Genomic DNA, 17,720 nt, shown 5'->3' with positions numbered 1-17,720 from the left:
GACACACGGTCTGTGCATTACTCATAATATTTCCACCCGTTTTGAGACAAAATGAGAATTTAGTGTTGTTTTCCAAATGGTCATTTTGTGCTTGTGCCATTGCCCTGAACTGAGTTTGATTATTCATTCCATTATTTTCCGTACCGCTTAGCCTCACAACATTGTGCTGGAGTTTTTTTCAATCAAATTGTTTACATGAGATGTCTCACAATGAATTATTTCAATCATAGTATAGATTGGGTGCATATATAAACACATTTCTAATTTCAGCTTCATTACACTTTGCCTATCTGTACACCCAGTGTGAACTCCAAAAATAATTGTTGCTCCCAAACATTAGCATTTCACCATGCCTCTATTAACCAAGCATGTAAGAGGTGAAAAAAGCTTTTCTTACAATGAAATGAAACTTACAAATGAAGTGCATAAATTCCTCCACGGCACTATCTATTTATGTCCTAAATGCCTTTCCTATTCCTGCATCCTCACCCTCTTGCTACTGTGACAACAAAATTTCCCGAATGCGGGATGAATAAAGTTATCCAATCCAATCCATTTCAGCCCAGGAAACTGATTGAAATTATGTTGCCTTTACATCGAGTTCCTGTTTAAACTCTGGAAATCCCTTACAATTCTCCCATTGAAATGTTTTTGAGTGTGAAAAGAGCGGACCACAAAAGGGATTTATTCATTTTATTATAAAGGCTGGATTACAATAGACTCTGGCAAACTGCATAACGAGACAGGATGCGTCATTTGGTCAACTGATGACGAACAATATTTTCAAAAACTAGAATGACATTTCAAGATCAAACAACTATGCCCTTCTGGAAAATGTCAAAGAGTTTCTTTTTATTATATTCACTATCAATTTCACGGTAATCTCACGATTAAAACTATCCTCAGTGCACTGAGAAAAAGTTGAATACTTTCAAATATAAGGACCAAGGGAGGGAAATTTACTCAGTTCATAAAGGCAACCAACATTAAGAAAAACAAAGCAAAAAAAATACCAAAATTCATATCCAATCCAATACACAAATTGAAACTCATACATGATCTGTTGAAATTCACATGAAATGGGACATTTGGTCTTGCGAAAACAAAATGAACAAGAGGGGTAAATTCAACTAGTACCACATTTTTTCCCACCACCTGCAGACGATGCTACTGCAACTAATAATGAAATGATGTGAGATACATGAGTCAATTTGTGAGGAATGCCGACTTAAGTACTGTGTATGCTCAGAAGATTTCAAGATTCAAACTAAGGCTCATCACATTTACAGGTAAAGTGGTAGAGGTGACTTAACGTGCTTACAACATGAACTTATTCATGGAGCTGCTTTGAAATGGTCAATTGGTAATGTCCAGGCCTTTAAGTTAAATGTACACTTATTGTATTGGTCCATGATCTGGAGCAGCTCAGTCAGTGGCGGATTATACGAGCTCGACATAATTGGCCGGAAACATGCCAAAGTGGCCGTTGGGCCCGTAGCCTCGCCACCATCCCTCATCTATCATCTCGATCCCGGTGATGATTTCATCAGGGTCGAAGGAGATTTCTGTATCGTCGGCTAGGAAGCAAAGAGTCACTTATATTACTGAGAAATTCTAGAAACGCTACACAGTACACACACAATTGAGCGGAAAATAAAAATAAAAAAGTTGGGACGCTATTCAAATTGTGAATAGAAACTGAATGCAATGATGTCGAACACATGACAAATGTGGGCCAATATTGAAGCCTTCACCTCACATTATTGCATTCAGAAATATTCACAATTGGATTTTTGGGAATCCGCTTTGTAAATTGAGCAAACCTACTCACACGTTGGCACAGTTTTCAATGAACCTAGTACATTATTATGTTTTTGGAATGTGTGTGTAAAAAAAAAGAGATCTACCTTAGAACCTCTATTGACTATACAACCATAATAAAAATGTATTTACCAGCCTCATAATCATATAAGGCCCGAGCACAGACTCCTCGATCTTGCGTCTCCTCAGCAGTCACCTCATAATTGTTCTCCTCAACCTGTCAAGAGATTGTCCATCATTTGTGTCCCAGAAATATCAGTTTTTACAACAAGGAAAAAAAATAATCACCTGCGGGGGATCCTCATTTTTAGGCTCCTGAACAGTAGGGCATGCAACTGGCTCTTCCTCTGTTGAAAGAAAATAAAGAAGCCTAGTCATGCTTTTGTCTTCCGATAGATGGCAGCAGGTGGCTGCTGTTGAGTATATAGCCAGAATGGCCGAAGGGAATGAGCTATGATAGCAAATCATGTTTCAAATTAACCCAATGAGAGGGTAACTTGGTCCATGAAAGGCTTAAGGCGATGCCCCACCTTTCAATTGCTCCTCGGGGGCTGCCTTCTGCTCATCATACTCACACCTAGACTTTCCATCATCCACATCGGGCTCTTATCACGCAAAAACACAAGCACAGACATGCGTGTACACACAGGATGGAAACCAATACAAGTAGCAGGCATGATCAATTCAATGTGAACAAAAATGATTAGATTGGAAGTGAAATGATGACATGAAATGACTAAATCCTGAAAAGCAAAATAGCTTCATAGAAAAGTTGTCTCTTGTTCATTGTGCATTTTATCAGATTTCTAAGAAATTGAGCTTCCTCAAATTTGAAGGGGAATGTTTTGGAAAGTTGAGCAAAAAAACAAAAAACAGCTGAACACCGAATTTGAAAATAAAAAAAAGTTGTGTCTCAATTGATGGCTCACCCTTCACAATTCATTAATAAGGACAGCTGATGCATAGTTAGCAAAAAAAAAGGCAGATTTCACACGAAACAAGCAAAATTGTTTTGCTTTGCGAGTGGGATTTTCCTAATGTAAAACATGTGCCTTGGCTCAATAAAAGTTTGGGAAACATTAATTTTGATCAGTCACAAGATATGTTGAGTGGTGTGTCTGTGTGTGTGTAGGCTCACACCTGCAACAGGGACAGGTGAGGGGGGGCCTGTCGGCACCGGGGACACTTGACGCTGAGGGGGTTCAGCCTGCTCGTTTTCATTCTTAGACAGAAAAGGACTATGCAGGCGCCCTGAGTAAAGCGCCCCCACATGGAGTCCAAGGCATGCACAGATGGAGGAGGGGAGAAAAGAACGGTGGAGACACAATGGAGACAGACAAACAGGTTAAGTGTGATCATGGACAGATATAGCACTAAAGAGGGCGGAGTTTAGACAAATGTAGGACCGGCCAATATTTACAGCGGTGGCACTGTGTGTTGGAGGGTGGGAATTACCTGGTTGGGGGCTGGGAGGGGCACCAGAGGGCACATTTGAATCACTTGTCATTCCTCTTTCTCTCTGCTTGAACATGTCTCTGGGGTTTGTGGTTCGTTGAGAGATGAGTGAAGCCGCCTCCTACCACAAAACACATCAGCTCATTAGAAACTAACTGCTAAGAAAAACTTACACTGAAAACAATGTCTAATGGAACCTATAACGTTATATTGCGGATATACATCGTTAATTAACAACTCAGTCTAAATTTATGTGAAGACACAACTTCAATAAAATAAACAAAAACAACATTAAAGGTTATTTTTTATTAAGTCTTCTAGTGCTATTGGCGATGAAGGATATCCAGGTATGTCTAATCCTATATAAATCCATAAATGAGCCACATCGGATTATAAAGCACAGAGTTCAAAGTGCTTTATAGTACAAAATTGATACTAAAAGTGTGCTAACACAGTGAAATAAACGTTAAACATTGCATTTGGGTATCATGATGTAATGGCATTTTTTTGGACGAAAGAAACAGGACACATACAGGGTTGAGATGTCTCGAGAATAGTTGATATAGACAATGTTGATGAAAGGGGACTCACATTGGCCTTTTCCACAGATTCCTCTGGCCTGCCTGCTTTCTTCTGAGCTGTCTCCATCTGATCCTGCTGCTCCTGATGGTGGTCACATTAAAAGTTAGCTTTTTTATGTTTCCCTTATAATTTTTGCCTGAAAAAAAAACACATGCTAATTCTATATGACACTCACCCAGCGTTGTTTCTCTTTCTCTTTGCTCTCAGCCTCCTGCTGCTGCTGGTACTTCCTATCAAACCAAGGCTCAAATCAGACCAGTCACATTTCAGGCAGTCATTCCAGACTGGTTTAGTTATCACCACCTACTTTTGTTCCTCAATTTGAACAGCCCTTTCCTTGTCCCGTTTGTCCCTCTGTACTGCCTCTTTGACTTCCCTATCTTTCCTCTCTTTCTCCAGATGCTGGCGCTCTTCATCTGCCCTGCGCCGTTCCTCCTGGCGACGTCTCTCCTCCTCTTTCTTGGCGACAAAAAATGACAGATGGCTATTAGTGTAATTGCAGTGACCATTAAAACTAAATCCAAATGATATACGGTGAAAACCCAAGCGTACCTCAGCCTGGGCCCAGAAAGTGTCCTTGTTGGTCTTTCTGATCTCTGACATAGCATTGGTTTTCTGGTACACAGAGCCCTGTAAAAAGAACAACTAACATCAGTTAGTAGGAAGACATGATCGAAGAAAAACAGTTTGTAATGGATCCCGAACATTAGAGCACATTCAGAAAAATAACCATTCACATCAAACGCCGTGAGGCGAGACGGAATTTGGAATTGTACACAGATGGCCAAAGCTGTTAAACACTATTGCAAAGTGCTGACAGATAATCAAGGGCATAAATTAAAATGAATGCCCATGTTTATCCCGTTAAAACCTAAACAACTAAATAATTGACAGCAAATCAAAATTCGTTCAACTCCAAGCCTTTGATGGAAAAAAAAGACTTTAAATTTCAACTAATATTTGCATCATATTTAAATCAGTTATCAAGGAAAAATATCACATTGCTCAAACCTCATCAAAAATGATGTTCGTCTATATGGGCTTAAAAGAGAGAGCAAAACCTAGTTTGAAATGGACTTGGTTTTCTTGGTGTTTACCTCAGGATAATGGGTCGTGTTTCTTGCAACTATGTCCATTTTGCAAGTAACAAAACATTGCATGAGTGGCGAATAAGACGTACCACGGGACCCTGAGGGCCACTGTCTTGGAAGCGGCTGGAGGTTTCTTTGTGGAAGTTATAGTTGGCCCCTGACGCTTTGGCCACTTTCTGCATGATCACCTCAGGTTCAACATCCTCCTCGGCACGGGCATTTACTGTTACATGGGCCCCCTAAAACACATTCAAATTAAAGTTCCATTCACTGCCAAGTCTGCCATGCGGTTGCTTCTATAATATACGATGTATGACACAGAAACTGCTCCAACTGAGCCTTTTTCCACAGTTGCATGCATCTTTGATGAATGTTCTTTTCTTGGTGTCGTCCTCCAAAGATTAACAATGTGCAATTCAGCAGGTTTTAAACACAAACAGATGGTGGGAGAAAAGTCAAAAGCATATTGAAATGAGTGCTCGTTACCTTAAGAAAGTTTGCCATGGAGCTCACATGATTTGCACAAAGTCCTTTCCTGGCATCTTTGACTCCTTCCCCCGTCTGTGGCACAAACAATTAGTTCTTAATGACACGTTTACTGGCAAGAGTAAGCAAATACATTAAGGTGGAGTGCATTACTAACCCAGTTGATGAGGACATATTTAGGAAGACCAGAGTTCGGATCTTCGACCCGACAGAATGCATACATGATTTTTCCACTGTTTAACTCTTCCACCAGTTCCTCCAGTCCTCCATCTGATAGACAAACATTGTGGGAATAGTCAAAAGGCTGCTGTGGTTGCTTGTATAACAGAGAACATTTTTCCCTTTGCAAATGAAGGGTTGAGACAGCACATGCAAGCGGTTGCTTTGTGCTGATCTTCCAGTGCTATGGTAGCATGCTGACAAGTGACATTCCAACACACATTTGATGTTGTTGTGTTGAGATTCCAAAAGCTTGATAACGACATGACCAATTACTCACCTCCTTTTTCTGCCAGGCGGATGTCATTGCTGTTTCCTTCGTAAGTGAATAAGGCCCTGAAGGAGGAGAGTTAGGGAAAAAATATTACAGTAATGTTGCTCCTCTTGATAGTTGTATTTCATGAAGGCTACAAATGGTCTGTGCGTGAATAAGCCAAATCCTTTCAAGGACATGTTTCTGTGCGCTTAATTGAAATAATCATCTCCTTAATTTAAAATACTCCTGGGAGCAATAATTTTATTTTTTGCACTCGTCGTGCTCTCTTAACTGCAATTTTAAAAACAGTCACTTGTACAACATAGTTTTATTCGAGAATAATTCCCCAGAGAATTCAAAATTTCCTTAAGCAGACCTAGACTTGAGGGGGCTAAACATTTCCACAAATCAATTATTGATATGTCAATTTTCCACTGGATACCCTTAAATATTAATTTTAATCAATGTGACATTTTTTTACAAGGCGATTGCACCTCATAGTAAATTACACGTCATAAGATTGCTAAAAGAAATCCTACCACATCCTGCATCTATTAAAAAAAAACACTAAAATTGCAAATCATCCATTAAATTTCTGAATCCCTGAGAAGTAACTATTAAAAATAAATATTTTAAGGGCATTTGATATAAACAAAACAGAATTTCAGGGAATGAATTGTTAAACTCAAAATACAATAAAATGAAAGTTTGTCAAAATTTCCACATCCTTACTTAACCAGGAAGTACCTTACTCGTTTTCAATTCAATACTTAAGAGGGGAGGTGAAGAAACATTATTTTACAAAAATGCCCAAGCATTTCAACAGCTGTTGCATGGCTTGAATATTAAAATATTAACTATTAAAATAATGGATGATAGAATTTGAGGTAATGCAGCATCTGTGCAAAAATGGACAAAACTATTGCCAGCACATGTTAAGAAATACAAATTCACGATGATGAAAAGATGAATACATGGTGCGATCAAAAAGGAGAGACATTCGATGAACGCAGCAGACAACTTAACGTGACTTCCCGACTGACCAGCTCCCATGTTAGCCAATATCAAAGCGCATGAAAAAAAACGATGTCTCCGTCTTACACCTCAAAGTTTTGGTGTGTAATTTGCAGATCCTTACCAGTTGGTATCGGATTTTTCATTAACGACTTCTTTGTAGGCCGCTGTTAACGCGGCCCCGTTTTTGCTAAGGTTTACAGCCATGGTTGTATTGAGAGAAGCTAGCCAGCTAGCTTTTCTGTCCTATCCGGGATGCGCCCTTCCTTGATAGAGGGAGGCGTGGCCTAGGGGGCGCTACTGCCTTTCAGGAAGTTAACGGGCAGCGCGAAGGGGCGGTGCTTGTCTCCATCGCGAGGGGACACAAAACGCAGGAGTAAACTTTTGCAAGCCTGCCCTCATACTTAATAAAGACATTTATCTTCCTGTCACTGAAAAGCATTTTTGTTGAATATGTTTCGATAACGAATTAAAAAGCTCGCTTGGGTAAAAGAATCTAACGCACCACATGCATCCGCTTTGGTTTCAAGTATATAATGTCATTTTTTTAACCGGTCCCCTTTTAATTAAGTAATGGTAGCCTTTGACGGTGGCAAACGTCCAATCCATTTTGACTGGAAGAGTTGGCACTTGGCAGAGATCGTTTTTTGGCAACTTTACCATTGCACCATTTGACGTTAATCGTTGTCAGTGGCAGACCATTTAAATGCAGTGCAATAAATGATTCATTTTATAGTAACTCTTGGCATTCCATTTCAAGGCCATTCTGAAAATAAAAGAATCACAGTGAACTCATTAACTTTATTCATGTTTAATGACCTTGTCAACAGTTAACTTGTGTGGATGAAGCGATGTAGATCAGTTAAGCACAATGTTCAAGCTGCAAAGAGCCAGCCTTGAATTAAGAAAAAAAATCATCAGGAAAGGAACAAGCCATGACATCTAATTTAGGCATTTGACACTGTAGATGTTTTCTGTATTTACAAAATGATGGTTAAGGCTCGAAGTCTCTTCAGATGTGTTGGGCAGATGAATAATAATTAAATCCCTGATATCTGGCAAGTGGCTGAGAGCAGTTTCTCTATAGAGTGCAAAGCATGCCAAGCTGCCTACATATATTTTTTTTTTTGCAGAAGAATCAATGGTTACTAACATCAGTCACGATGGATTGAGGCTGGATTCAGTCTTTCGGTTTGAGCTTTTAAAAAATAGCAATATAGTACTGTACACAGAGTCTAAACAAAAACATTGACTTAATTCAATGTAGCTTTTCAAAATCTTAGTGTACACATTTGCAACAATGAATTTTAAAACATGGCGTGAAGTCTAATATTAAAGCAGCTAATTCATGCTTCAGTGGGGATCCTTCCAGATTTGTTGGGCGGTAATTTATTCAACTTTATGCTAATAGTTTCCCTTTTTATTGGCAGCATCAGTACATGATAAAACACACACTAACTAGTCACAATGAATTAAATTCAAACGAACATTATAACATGACACATTCCAATCATGGCAACTTCAGATGACATGAACAGAAGGCTAAAACTAAATATCTTGAAGATACAATACAAATATGGCAAACAGTTAGCCGAAGTGATGTACCTCAAAATATACCTGTGTAATAATTTTTATGAGCACGTTGAACTGCAGCTTTATTAAAACAAACAAAGAAAGTCATATTAACTTACCCCTGAAAAGCATTTACGTACTTCAGGTCCACTTTAGCGCACCAACAATAGCTTCAGTAGCACATACATTGTGAAGTTGTTCACATCCAAGTTTTGTTCATAAAACAAATAAAGAATAAAAGGAGCCTACTCACCCACAGAATATTTGTGCAAAACAAATATTACGGGGAGAACAGTTTTCTTTCAGCACATTTGATGAGCGTATCAAAACCTACAATGAGGGTTCGAGGCATTTTTGCAACAATGATCACTGCTTATTAGAAAGGCTGATGATTGGGTTTGATACCTGAGTGAATGTACTGAGGAGGTAACACATAGCTTAGCTACATGCTGAAGAGTAGCCGTAATCATATCAGCATTGTCATGTAACAGTAACATTTGGCAAACCCAACAAAAACGAACTGTTGGACATTATACAGTATAGTGAGCGATAACACATTGGGAGAAAATCCAGTAATGTGTCAGGAGCCGCGGTTAGGGCAGATAAAGCTCCAGTGCCAATAACGCTACATGCTGCACTAAAAGCAAACAAAGATGATCAGTCCATTTTTTTTGTTCCAATTTCACATTGTTTTGGGGTAGTGTTAGTATGTGCCATAGGATCTGCTGGTAGTGGCACTGCATCGAAATCGTTGAACCGGAAACATTCTGTCTCAATTGCACGTTGACCGAAACATTAGAACACAGAAAGGCCACTAAATCCATGGAAATATAATCAGAGAAGACATCCAGTGGAACATGGGCAGCATCCCCAAAAATCAAGTGATCCTTTCCAAAATCCAGGCGGTAAAACAACACAATGAACTGCAATGTATACCAAGCAAAAAAAGATGGCTGCAAAAACACTAGCAAGAGTAACAGTTTCAAGTCTTGTGTGAGGCCTAGGAACTGTGAGTAGTATCTTTTTTTTTCCAGTAAGTGCGTACACCCAGGGACATCTTCGGATTCTGCTGAGCTCCCTGTACGCATTGATTTAGCTCAAAGCATCATAATATTGCCACCTTGTCCGAAAGGTTGTCCATTGTCTCGTTTGTTGTTTATCCTATGCCTCGAGCAACAAACATGTCCTCCTTTTGGATTTCCGTCTTACTTGGCAGCCTCACATTGCATACTTCTGGGTCCATTCCCTTGCTAATTTGTTGTACCTGCAAAACCCAAGCTCTTTTTTTAGTCAACTTACATCTAATAAATTGAAAATAAGGTGGCTAATCCATTACTTACTTTTCCCTGTCAGCCTTGTATGTATGAGCAATCTCTGGTACCAAAGGATCATCAGGGTTTGGATCACAAAGAAGGGAGCAGATTGATAATAACACTGAGGAAATAACAATACAAACTCAATCAAAATTCTAAGAGGTGGCGTTTAATTTGAAAAGACATTCCAAATAAAATGTTACTCTTCCTGAAAGAGTGCAAAATAAAATGCATTTTCATTACGGCCTCACTTGGCCTCAACAACTAAATTGACTCAGTGTTTACGAGTTCATATGCTATTTTAAAATGCTACAAGCGTCTATAAATATGGAACCATTGGAGTATATTGCAGTTGGACTGTGAGGTCTACATTAGAAGCATAAGTAGTCCTGGTAAAAATAACGTGCTGCTTTTATAACAGCAATTAAGGTCAAATGCTACAATGTAAAAGTTATACAAATTCAGCATAAATCAAGGAAGTCAATCATATTATGTATTTGAGAGCTTTTGTTTTTACATACTAATTAAGTTTACATACATTTATACCAGTTAGCAGTGACCGAACGACATCAAGTTTGTTCGTGCTTACCTTTCGATACTGTTAGTGCAGGTGACCACTGTGACCTTAGTATATCCAGACAAATACTTCCATTGCTGTTAATATTAGGGTGGTAAATTTTTGTTGTAAATGCAACCTGTAATATTTAAAAAAAAAAAAGTTAATTCCCAGCAGCAATTTGAATAGTAGCCAAGTAAATTTTACTCAACATATTGCACAAGACTGGGGAAAGATGGTTACTCACTTTGGGTGGTTTAAATGGATAATCTGTGGGGAAGTGGATGGTAAGGAAAAACACGCCATTCTGATAGGGACTGTCACTCTATTGACAAAAACAAAAACAATTGTATTATATACTTGTGAAGCATACTTCAAACCAAATTTATAAAATACTTACCGGACCCATTATTGTTGCCTGCCAATGAAACACTGGGGGAAAAAAACATTATCTGTCAAAGTTTGGATAGCAACTTCTGATGTATAAAACTGTAAAGGAGAGTATTGTATGCATCGAATCTTTACAAAGTAATTGATTATATGAAACATTACCATTTTCGGAGACACTGCATAATCACCAAATTAAAATAAAGGAAGCTTAAAAATGTATTTCCCTTTTTTTAATTAGTAAGTAAAAGTACCAAACATTTTTATATTTTCTCATTTTCTCCCGGTCTACTTGTCCAATGTAAACGATAAAAGGAAAACAACATAGTACAAACTAAAAGCTTACAATCATCTCCAACTGGTCCAGCTGAGCACTGAGCAGGGGGGTCCCGTTGCAGGTCGGACAGCTCCTAATGCCAAAGCGTTAAATGTTAATCACATCAATGCGGTCATATTCATTAATTCGTTCTTCTTTTGTCTTAATAATTCATATTATTATTTTGTACAATGTCACCTTTATGCAAGGTGCCGTTCCTTTTCTTTGCGGTTAAACCCTAATTTTATAATTTGATTTGCTTCTAAAAGCCATTAAAAGAGACATTGCTAATTAATCAATTAATTTATTGGAGAACAAACTATAAATACACGCAGAAAAAGAAACAAGATTCAAAGATAAAAATTAAACAGGAAAAATACATAAATCTATGTAAAACCAGAAAGGAATATTAAATAAAAAATAAAATTTAAAAATAAATGGAATATTTGTATTTCATTACTTATCAATTAATACATAAACGTGTTGAGTAACATTGGCATTTTTAAGAACAAGTGAAATGACAGCCAATCACAGTTGAACATTTACTTAAGGCAATACTAACAGAACACTGGACTCTTTTTCCCGAAGAGACTACCAAAAGAGAACAGGACGCTTATAAATAAATGAATAAGTGCAACTTTTGATTTCAGGATCTCTTCGCATGAATGGGGGGACAGAGGTATAAAAATATACAGCCTGCTTGGGCAACCGCACTGTAACATTTGCCAGCCCATAAATGGAAAGAGCGACGCTGGAGTTCAATTTTGGCATCCGGCTAGCAGCTGTCATTCAAACACACCACTCTGCCTAGCCATAGCCAGTAAGATCTGCTGCAACAATATGAACATGTACATCATTCAAATCGTAATATTCACACGTTCAAACAAAGCACGGCGATGAAACCGCGTTCGACGAGTTCATCAACATCCGACAATGGAGCATTTATTACACATAACTCCTAAAATTACATCAATAAATGAGTATGATCGTTATTGACGGTCTGGGGCTAACGAGACCATAACTGGTTAACTTTACATTAGCTGTTCTTTGTTTGTATGCTGAAGAAGAATGTCGTTGAAAACGTTAACAACAACAATGATAATTACACCTTAACGGGTCGTCTTATTACAGTCTAACATGATACATACTACTTCAGCCATGGTTTAATGGAAGAATTGAACACTCACCTTCTGAATTCTTTTCAACGCCATTGCCCCAATGGCTGTGCTACGTAGCCTGTCAGCTAACCCTCAGATATGAACATATACAATGTATATTTTCGGCGGTGGCGTAATTTCCAAAATTACACTTTACAACAGGATTCGGGCAAACGCGTTCTGTCCTATAACGACGTCGCCGGTCTGGTTTCTGAAGCAACGTAAGCAACTAACATTGACAATTGGTGTTTTCTTTCAGTGGCTAGTCGTGGAATTGACGAGGTGTTTGCTAGTACCTCTGCTGTCGTAATCTTGCCGTCTTGCAGGCAGGAGAAGACTTGCTAGAGAAACATCGCGAGACTTCAATCCAGTCGATCCTGTTAAATCTCGTGTGAACTGAAGACCTAAACAAGCAAGACGCAAGGTACTGCTAAATCCCTCCATATGTCATAAATGTCTTACATTTTCATATTGTTCATATTTTCAGAATTATAACAAAAATGAGCACTGACCCTTTAGTTATTGTAACGAGTGTGGCCCTGTGACCACGAGATGTCGCTATTTGAACAAACAAACAATCAAACCAGGCCCCTAAGTAATGCCACTTATCATTTTGGAATACTATTAGGTTAAAAAGATCATGTTTTAAATGTTACATAGCACATTAATCTGCTATAAAGCCACGTTTCCTTTTTTTAAAATAAAAAAATAAATTCATTGTATTCATGAGGAAATACAATGATGAGCTACCAGTAGTAATTCTATTTTCAATTATCCTAAAGACATTTTCATCTGAGTCAGCTATATGCTGTGATTTCTGTGCAGCCCTGTTTTTGCAAAGAGCCATGAACTTTCCTTTATATGTGTTAAACAAGAGTGGAAAAAAAGACCTCTCATTATTTTAGTGAGTGTGCATGAATGGACTCCAGTGTTCATTCTTCTTAAATGGCTGATTCAGTGTCAGGTTGAGGATCCAATCGTCAATGTGACACTGAGAAGGACCATTTTTCCTTTGGAAAACTGAAGATTCCTTTAGATAATATCTTATTGTTTGCTCATCTCTGCGCTCTCAATGACCAAGCCTGTCCTGGGGCCTTGCTGTAATCAGATTCAACAAGTAGCTGAGGTAGGCCTTGTGTTGGAACTTTTGCAGTGACTGTTTATCAGGCGTTCTGACGCGCGTTGTTTATGCCAAGCCTTAGTTCACATTATCCAGCACGCAGTCTCAATTGTGTCTATTGGAAACTTTGAATATAGTTTTGCTTGCATTCACATGCAATACAGATTCTAACCCACATAGAAGAAGTAAATGCTAATGAAGCACTTGAAAGCAAAAGGTGATTGCAACCTTGCTAACCATCGGGAATAAGTCAAATATGTATTTGTTACCAAAAGGTAAAATATCACCGTCCCGTATGGGGAATTTCCCACCTCCAGCCAGAAGTTGAGTGTTCAGTTACACGAGTGGTAGCCCAAGTTTGAAACTGATGTATGAGCCAAGGTGTGAATGTGTCAGGTCCAGGACGATTCGGGTGGGGGTTGGACCTCAGCCCATCCATCTCATGATGGGTTTAGCCTGTGGTGCTGGTAATTTGATCCAACGGACTCAGCAGATCTCAGCGACGCATCGTTTTGGTCACATGAATCATACTAGTTCAATTGTATAACAGAGAGCTTTTGCCGTTTTGTGCCAATAACGCTTCAATTCTGCGTGTATTCTTCTCTGAATGGTGCCTTTTCCCATGGTCGCCATGACAAGGCACATATTCTGTCATTTTCCAAATTAACTTAGATTGGTCTTGTTAATGGCCAAATTATCCAATAAAAGCAGAGCCAATTAATTCTGAGCACAAGCCAAGCTCACAGTCTCCAGAGGTGTTCTACCTTGGGTCAGTGTATCAGCTTTCTGAGGGTTCTCCCACAGAACAAAGATCCATTGTTGTCACACACTAAGAGATGTTTGTTCACTCCTTGTATCAATGGTCTTGATTTGATTATACACTCAGACTATATGTGCAAATAGCACTCATGTTTACAGTGAAGTCAGCAGTCTGCACAATCAAATGATTATTGAGCTAAGCAAGGGGGAAAAAAAGGTCATTATGTGTGAAGCAATCTGTGTTTCATGGTTCATTTCCTTAGCTGTGATTTGATTTTACTTGTCAGTATTGAGATGACCCCAAAGATCTCAATATCAACATTTCAAATTTCATGTATATTTGGGGGGATTGAGCATGCTTGATGATTGTGATAAAAATCCTGAATAATGGTCCTCCTTTATTTTGGTTGGCGGGGGTGCTGTATTAAAACATGGCCTCACAAATTGTGTTTAAATTGATGAATTGCCTGGTATACTTACGGTGCATATGGTCCAAGATGTCGTCTCTGGTAGTTCAAAATAATACAACCCAACCCAAAAGAATAAATATAATGTAACATAATAACATGTAATGTTCTAAATCCATCCAGAACAATCTTTATGGGATTTCAAATTTGAATATTAAAGCATTTAAGCGGGTATACAACGTTTTAAGACACAAAAATAACCAGTCATCCAGTGTACAATTCTCAATTCGTTATATATTTTGCACATTAAAGCACATGAGGTAACAATCAGCCAGAAACACTTTGTGGAGAGGGAGTGTGCCTCTCATAATTTAATGCCGGAATCCTTGTGGTAATTTTAGCCGTTGGAGGAATGTAAAATGATTTACTTTTAAAATGCACTTCAGTTAAGGGGGAAACAGTCACTTAATAAAACCTATTTAGGTTCACAGTGTGAATTTTCTTGCCCACACTTTAATGAAAACAAAAAAAATACAAATAAAAAAACACAAGTTACCTTTTTTAATGTGAGCAATGTGAGTTCCAATTTTTCCACTTTACACTGCAATTATTTTAAGGAACTTAAATGCTACATGATCTAGTCACATTGCCTCCAGTCCACCCTTATCAGATGCACATCATGTGGAAACCAGACTAACCAAACATATCATAAGGAAGCAGTATTCCTTTGCGGTGAAGGCGTTTCAGGCCAAGCCCAAGCCTTTCACTGCACATTGACTGATGGCTTTTTGAAATGTTTAACTGTGCAGTTCATCCAATGAGTAATCCCCAGAGTCTCGCCACCAGCGCTCTATATAGTGTTGACTAACACATTTAGTGGTTATCATCTAGGATCAAATATGTTCCAGCTGTTGGTTTTTCCGATGTCAATTTCAGGTTTTCCTAGTGGGCCATGTTTCCTCGGGAGACAAAGGAGGGATTTCCTTTGAAACAGACTGGCTTTAGCAGCACCAACAAATAGCTTGGCAGTGTTATTTAAACAGAAAGTGTATCTAAATATGAACTTATCATATGCAACTCAAGATATGAGCACAGAGTGGGTGGGATAAGGAGAAATCTGAAATTGGCTGTTTGCCCAGTAAAGGCTCAAGGAATTAGGCACATAAAATTGTGAATGTCTATGATTGGGATATAAAGTGTGGTGAAATAAAATCACTAATAAATCAAAATCAAGAACTGTTCTCATGTCAAATGGAATAACACTGGGTGGGTTTTTGTTTTTCTTTGGCTTCATTTTGACTTTTTTTTCGTGGCATTCGTCTCATCTTTACACAGTGTGTATACAATCTTATCACAAGAGGTAATCAATGTCATTGTCGTAGTGGCTTTTTTTTACAATTTCACGGGAAAAAGGTCTGTACATTGACTGTACAATCAATAAAGATGAACATCAATTGAACTGATTTTTCCTACTGTTTCAAATTTGGATAAAATTGGTTAGAAGTGAAAACGAATTGGAAATCGTCTAATATTATGGAACTAATAATACAGTTCACCTCAGATGTTATACTGTTTCTTCTCGAGTTAAAATTTCAGGTACTGTTTTGAAAATACAAAATAAAAAATCCCAACTGTTCCTAAATGTATATCAATTTTGACTTGATCAGGCAAACTAAATAACAGTATAATTTGAGTTTTTTTGTTCAGGTGTGGGAGAATTCCTTATGATGGATATTACATCATAATAAAAACTTCACAAAATGTAAGAATCCAAGTGTGTATGCAAGTGTGCGTGTGTGAATGTGTAAGTAAGGACTAGGACATAGGGTGTGGGGGGTCGGCTGCCCATCCTGCTGCACAATAAACAGTTTGTTTCCCATGAGCACCCCTCATGTTCCTGTTGTTGGCTCCATCGCTGCTCACTGGGAAACGTCCTGGCCGCTATTGTCATCGAGGTCAGAGGTCACAGGATGCTCCTAAAGGCCCAAAAGGGGAGGTAAGGGTTTGGATGGAGGACTGATAATAAGTCCCCCTTCCCCTCGCACCCACACGTAACTCTTGATAAACAAAACATTAAAATGACATCATTCTTTTCCCTTGTGCCACAATAAATGTCTAGTCTATCAAGAGTTTACAAAAGGAAAAAAAAGAGAATACTGACACAAACTATGTAGTCTTAAAAATCCCGATAGCTTTCAATGCTGTCCTGTTTGTAACCGAAGAAAAATGTAGTCTAAAAACAATCCAAATATGGGAAACTAAATCCAACAGAGCAAAACCGAGGTAAGCATATCATTAAAAGAATAAGAAAGGGCAAGAAAGGAGCGATTGTATTGTACAGTTACTTACAACACAAAACCACAGACGGAGCTCAAACACAGACTGACGCTAGCAATGACCCTTTCACAGGATAGCTTTAAGGCGGAATATATTGTGAGTGCCGTTTTGTAGCGTGAACAAATATATGACAGCAGACGTTTTATAAAAGTTAAACAGAGACATCATGATTCCACAATGAACTTTTGTGCCTCTAAAATTGACTACACTAACTTGCATTGTGTGCCACTTTACATTTTGTGTTGGCATTAGATTTGGTTGTCGAAGACCGTCATGTGGTTTAGAAAACTTTTGGCCCAGCAGCCTGTCTTAGGCTTGCAGGTGTGGAGGAGTTGGATGAGAAGAAATTTCCTTCAGAAATTCATAAACAGACATTTATCTTTTTACAGAGCCAAGTGTGAGCATTGAATGATATTCCAGATGTTTGCTGTTTCACACAAGGATAATCCAATTAGCTTCAACAAAATGATACCTAAATAAATGCACAGTTATAATGCAATACAATTTGCATTCACATAAAGTTGGTTGTTTTAACCATACTCAAAAATATGCAAGAAAACACCCAAAGCCTTTAGAATTTGTACTTGGATTCCTGTATTAATACATCGTAAATGTAGTCTGTTATTTCAACAAAGTCACAAGACTACACAAAGAGTATTTAAACTGATACCACACAAACAATTATTTTTATGCTCCACAACATTTAAACTTTCACAGTGCAAGGAGTCAAATGACTACTCACAGGATTAATAAGGGGCTGTCAACTCAGTAATGTGAGGGGAATGGTGGTGAGAGTTAAAATCTGCACACACCAGTTTTAAGTTTTTTGTATCACCCATTGTGAACCATACCTTTCTTTCACAAAGGATCTC

General features: G+C 38.3%; 2 protein-coding genes across 6 annotated transcripts; both read right to left on the bottom strand.

Annotated features, from left to right (window-relative positions):
* Nucleotides 1-679: 679 nt before the first annotated feature.
* On the bottom strand, nucleotides 680-7,221 carry dbnlb (drebrin-like b). Of its 3 annotated transcripts, XM_077601383.1 has the most exons (15): nucleotides 7,049-7,220; nucleotides 5,935-5,990; nucleotides 5,593-5,705; nucleotides 5,436-5,510; nucleotides 5,039-5,188; nucleotides 4,411-4,488; nucleotides 4,166-4,317; nucleotides 4,034-4,088; nucleotides 3,868-3,939; nucleotides 3,277-3,397; nucleotides 2,962-3,072; nucleotides 2,352-2,426; nucleotides 2,110-2,168; nucleotides 1,954-2,038; nucleotides 680-1,577 (listed from the first exon to the last, which is right to left on the bottom strand). In XM_077601383.1, the coding sequence occupies exons 1-15, from the start codon at nucleotides 7,129-7,131 to the stop codon at nucleotides 1,441-1,443; spliced, it is 1,422 nt and encodes a 473-aa protein (XP_077457509.1). In that variant the 5' UTR covers nucleotides 7,132-7,220; the 3' UTR covers nucleotides 680-1,440. The 3 variants fall into 3 exon arrangements, with proteins under 3 accessions (XP_077457509.1, XP_077457510.1, XP_077457513.1); XM_077601384.1 differs by lacking the exon at nucleotides 2,352-2,426 and having other exon boundaries at nucleotides 7,049-7,221; XM_077601387.1 differs by lacking the exons at nucleotides 2,352-2,426; nucleotides 2,962-3,072.
* A 498-nt stretch (nucleotides 7,222-7,719) lies between these two features.
* ube2d4 (ubiquitin conjugating enzyme E2 D4) lies at nucleotides 7,720-12,570 on the bottom strand. 3 transcript variants are annotated; one of them, XM_077601028.1, is made up of 7 exons: nucleotides 12,256-12,570; nucleotides 11,099-11,162; nucleotides 10,766-10,797; nucleotides 10,613-10,690; nucleotides 10,399-10,504; nucleotides 9,837-9,930; nucleotides 7,720-9,760 (listed from the first exon to the last, which is right to left on the bottom strand). In XM_077601028.1, the coding sequence occupies exons 1-7, from the start codon at nucleotides 12,277-12,279 to the stop codon at nucleotides 9,715-9,717; spliced, it is 444 nt and encodes a 147-aa protein (XP_077457154.1). In that variant the 5' UTR covers nucleotides 12,280-12,570; the 3' UTR covers nucleotides 7,720-9,714. The 3 variants fall into 3 exon arrangements, with proteins under 3 accessions (XP_077457154.1, XP_077457155.1, XP_077457156.1); XM_077601029.1 differs by having other exon boundaries at nucleotides 12,522-12,563; XM_077601030.1 differs by lacking the exon at nucleotides 12,256-12,570 and adding an exon at nucleotides 11,765-12,243 and having other exon boundaries at nucleotides 11,099-11,159.
* Between the last annotated feature and the right edge of the window lie 5,150 nt (nucleotides 12,571-17,720).

Source organism: Stigmatopora argus, chromosome 5, assembly GCF_051989625.1.
Source record: "Stigmatopora argus isolate UIUO_Sarg chromosome 5, RoL_Sarg_1.0, whole genome shotgun sequence".
NCBI classification, from domain to species: domain Eukaryota; kingdom Metazoa; phylum Chordata; class Actinopteri; order Syngnathiformes; family Syngnathidae; genus Stigmatopora; species Stigmatopora argus.
This window is presented reverse-complemented; position numbering and strand designations above follow the sequence as displayed.

Coding starts and splice junctions, on each gene's coding strand:
- dbnlb (XM_077601383.1), bottom strand. CDS start 7,131: ATGGCTGTAAACCTTAGCAAAAACGGGGCCGCGTTAACAGCGGCCTAC. Junction 5,511..5,592: donor AATATGTCCTCATCAACTGG/GTTAGTAATGCA, acceptor TTTGTGCCACAG/ACGGGGGAAGGAGTCAAAGA. Junction 4,318..4,410: donor CTTTCTGGGCCCAGGCTGAG/GTACGCTTGGGT, acceptor TTTGTCGCCAAG/AAAGAGGAGGAGAGACGTCG.
- ube2d4 (XM_077601030.1), bottom strand. CDS start 11,857: ATGACAGCTGCTAGCCGGATGCCAAAATTGAACTCCAGCGTCGCTCTT. Junction 10,505..10,612: donor ATCCATTTAAACCACCCAAA/GTGAGTAACCAT, acceptor TAAATATTACAG/GTTGCATTTACAACAAAAAT. Junction 9,761..9,836: donor TACAAGGCTGACAGGGAAAA/GTAAGTAATGGA, acceptor TGGGTTTTGCAG/GTACAACAAATTAGCAAGGG.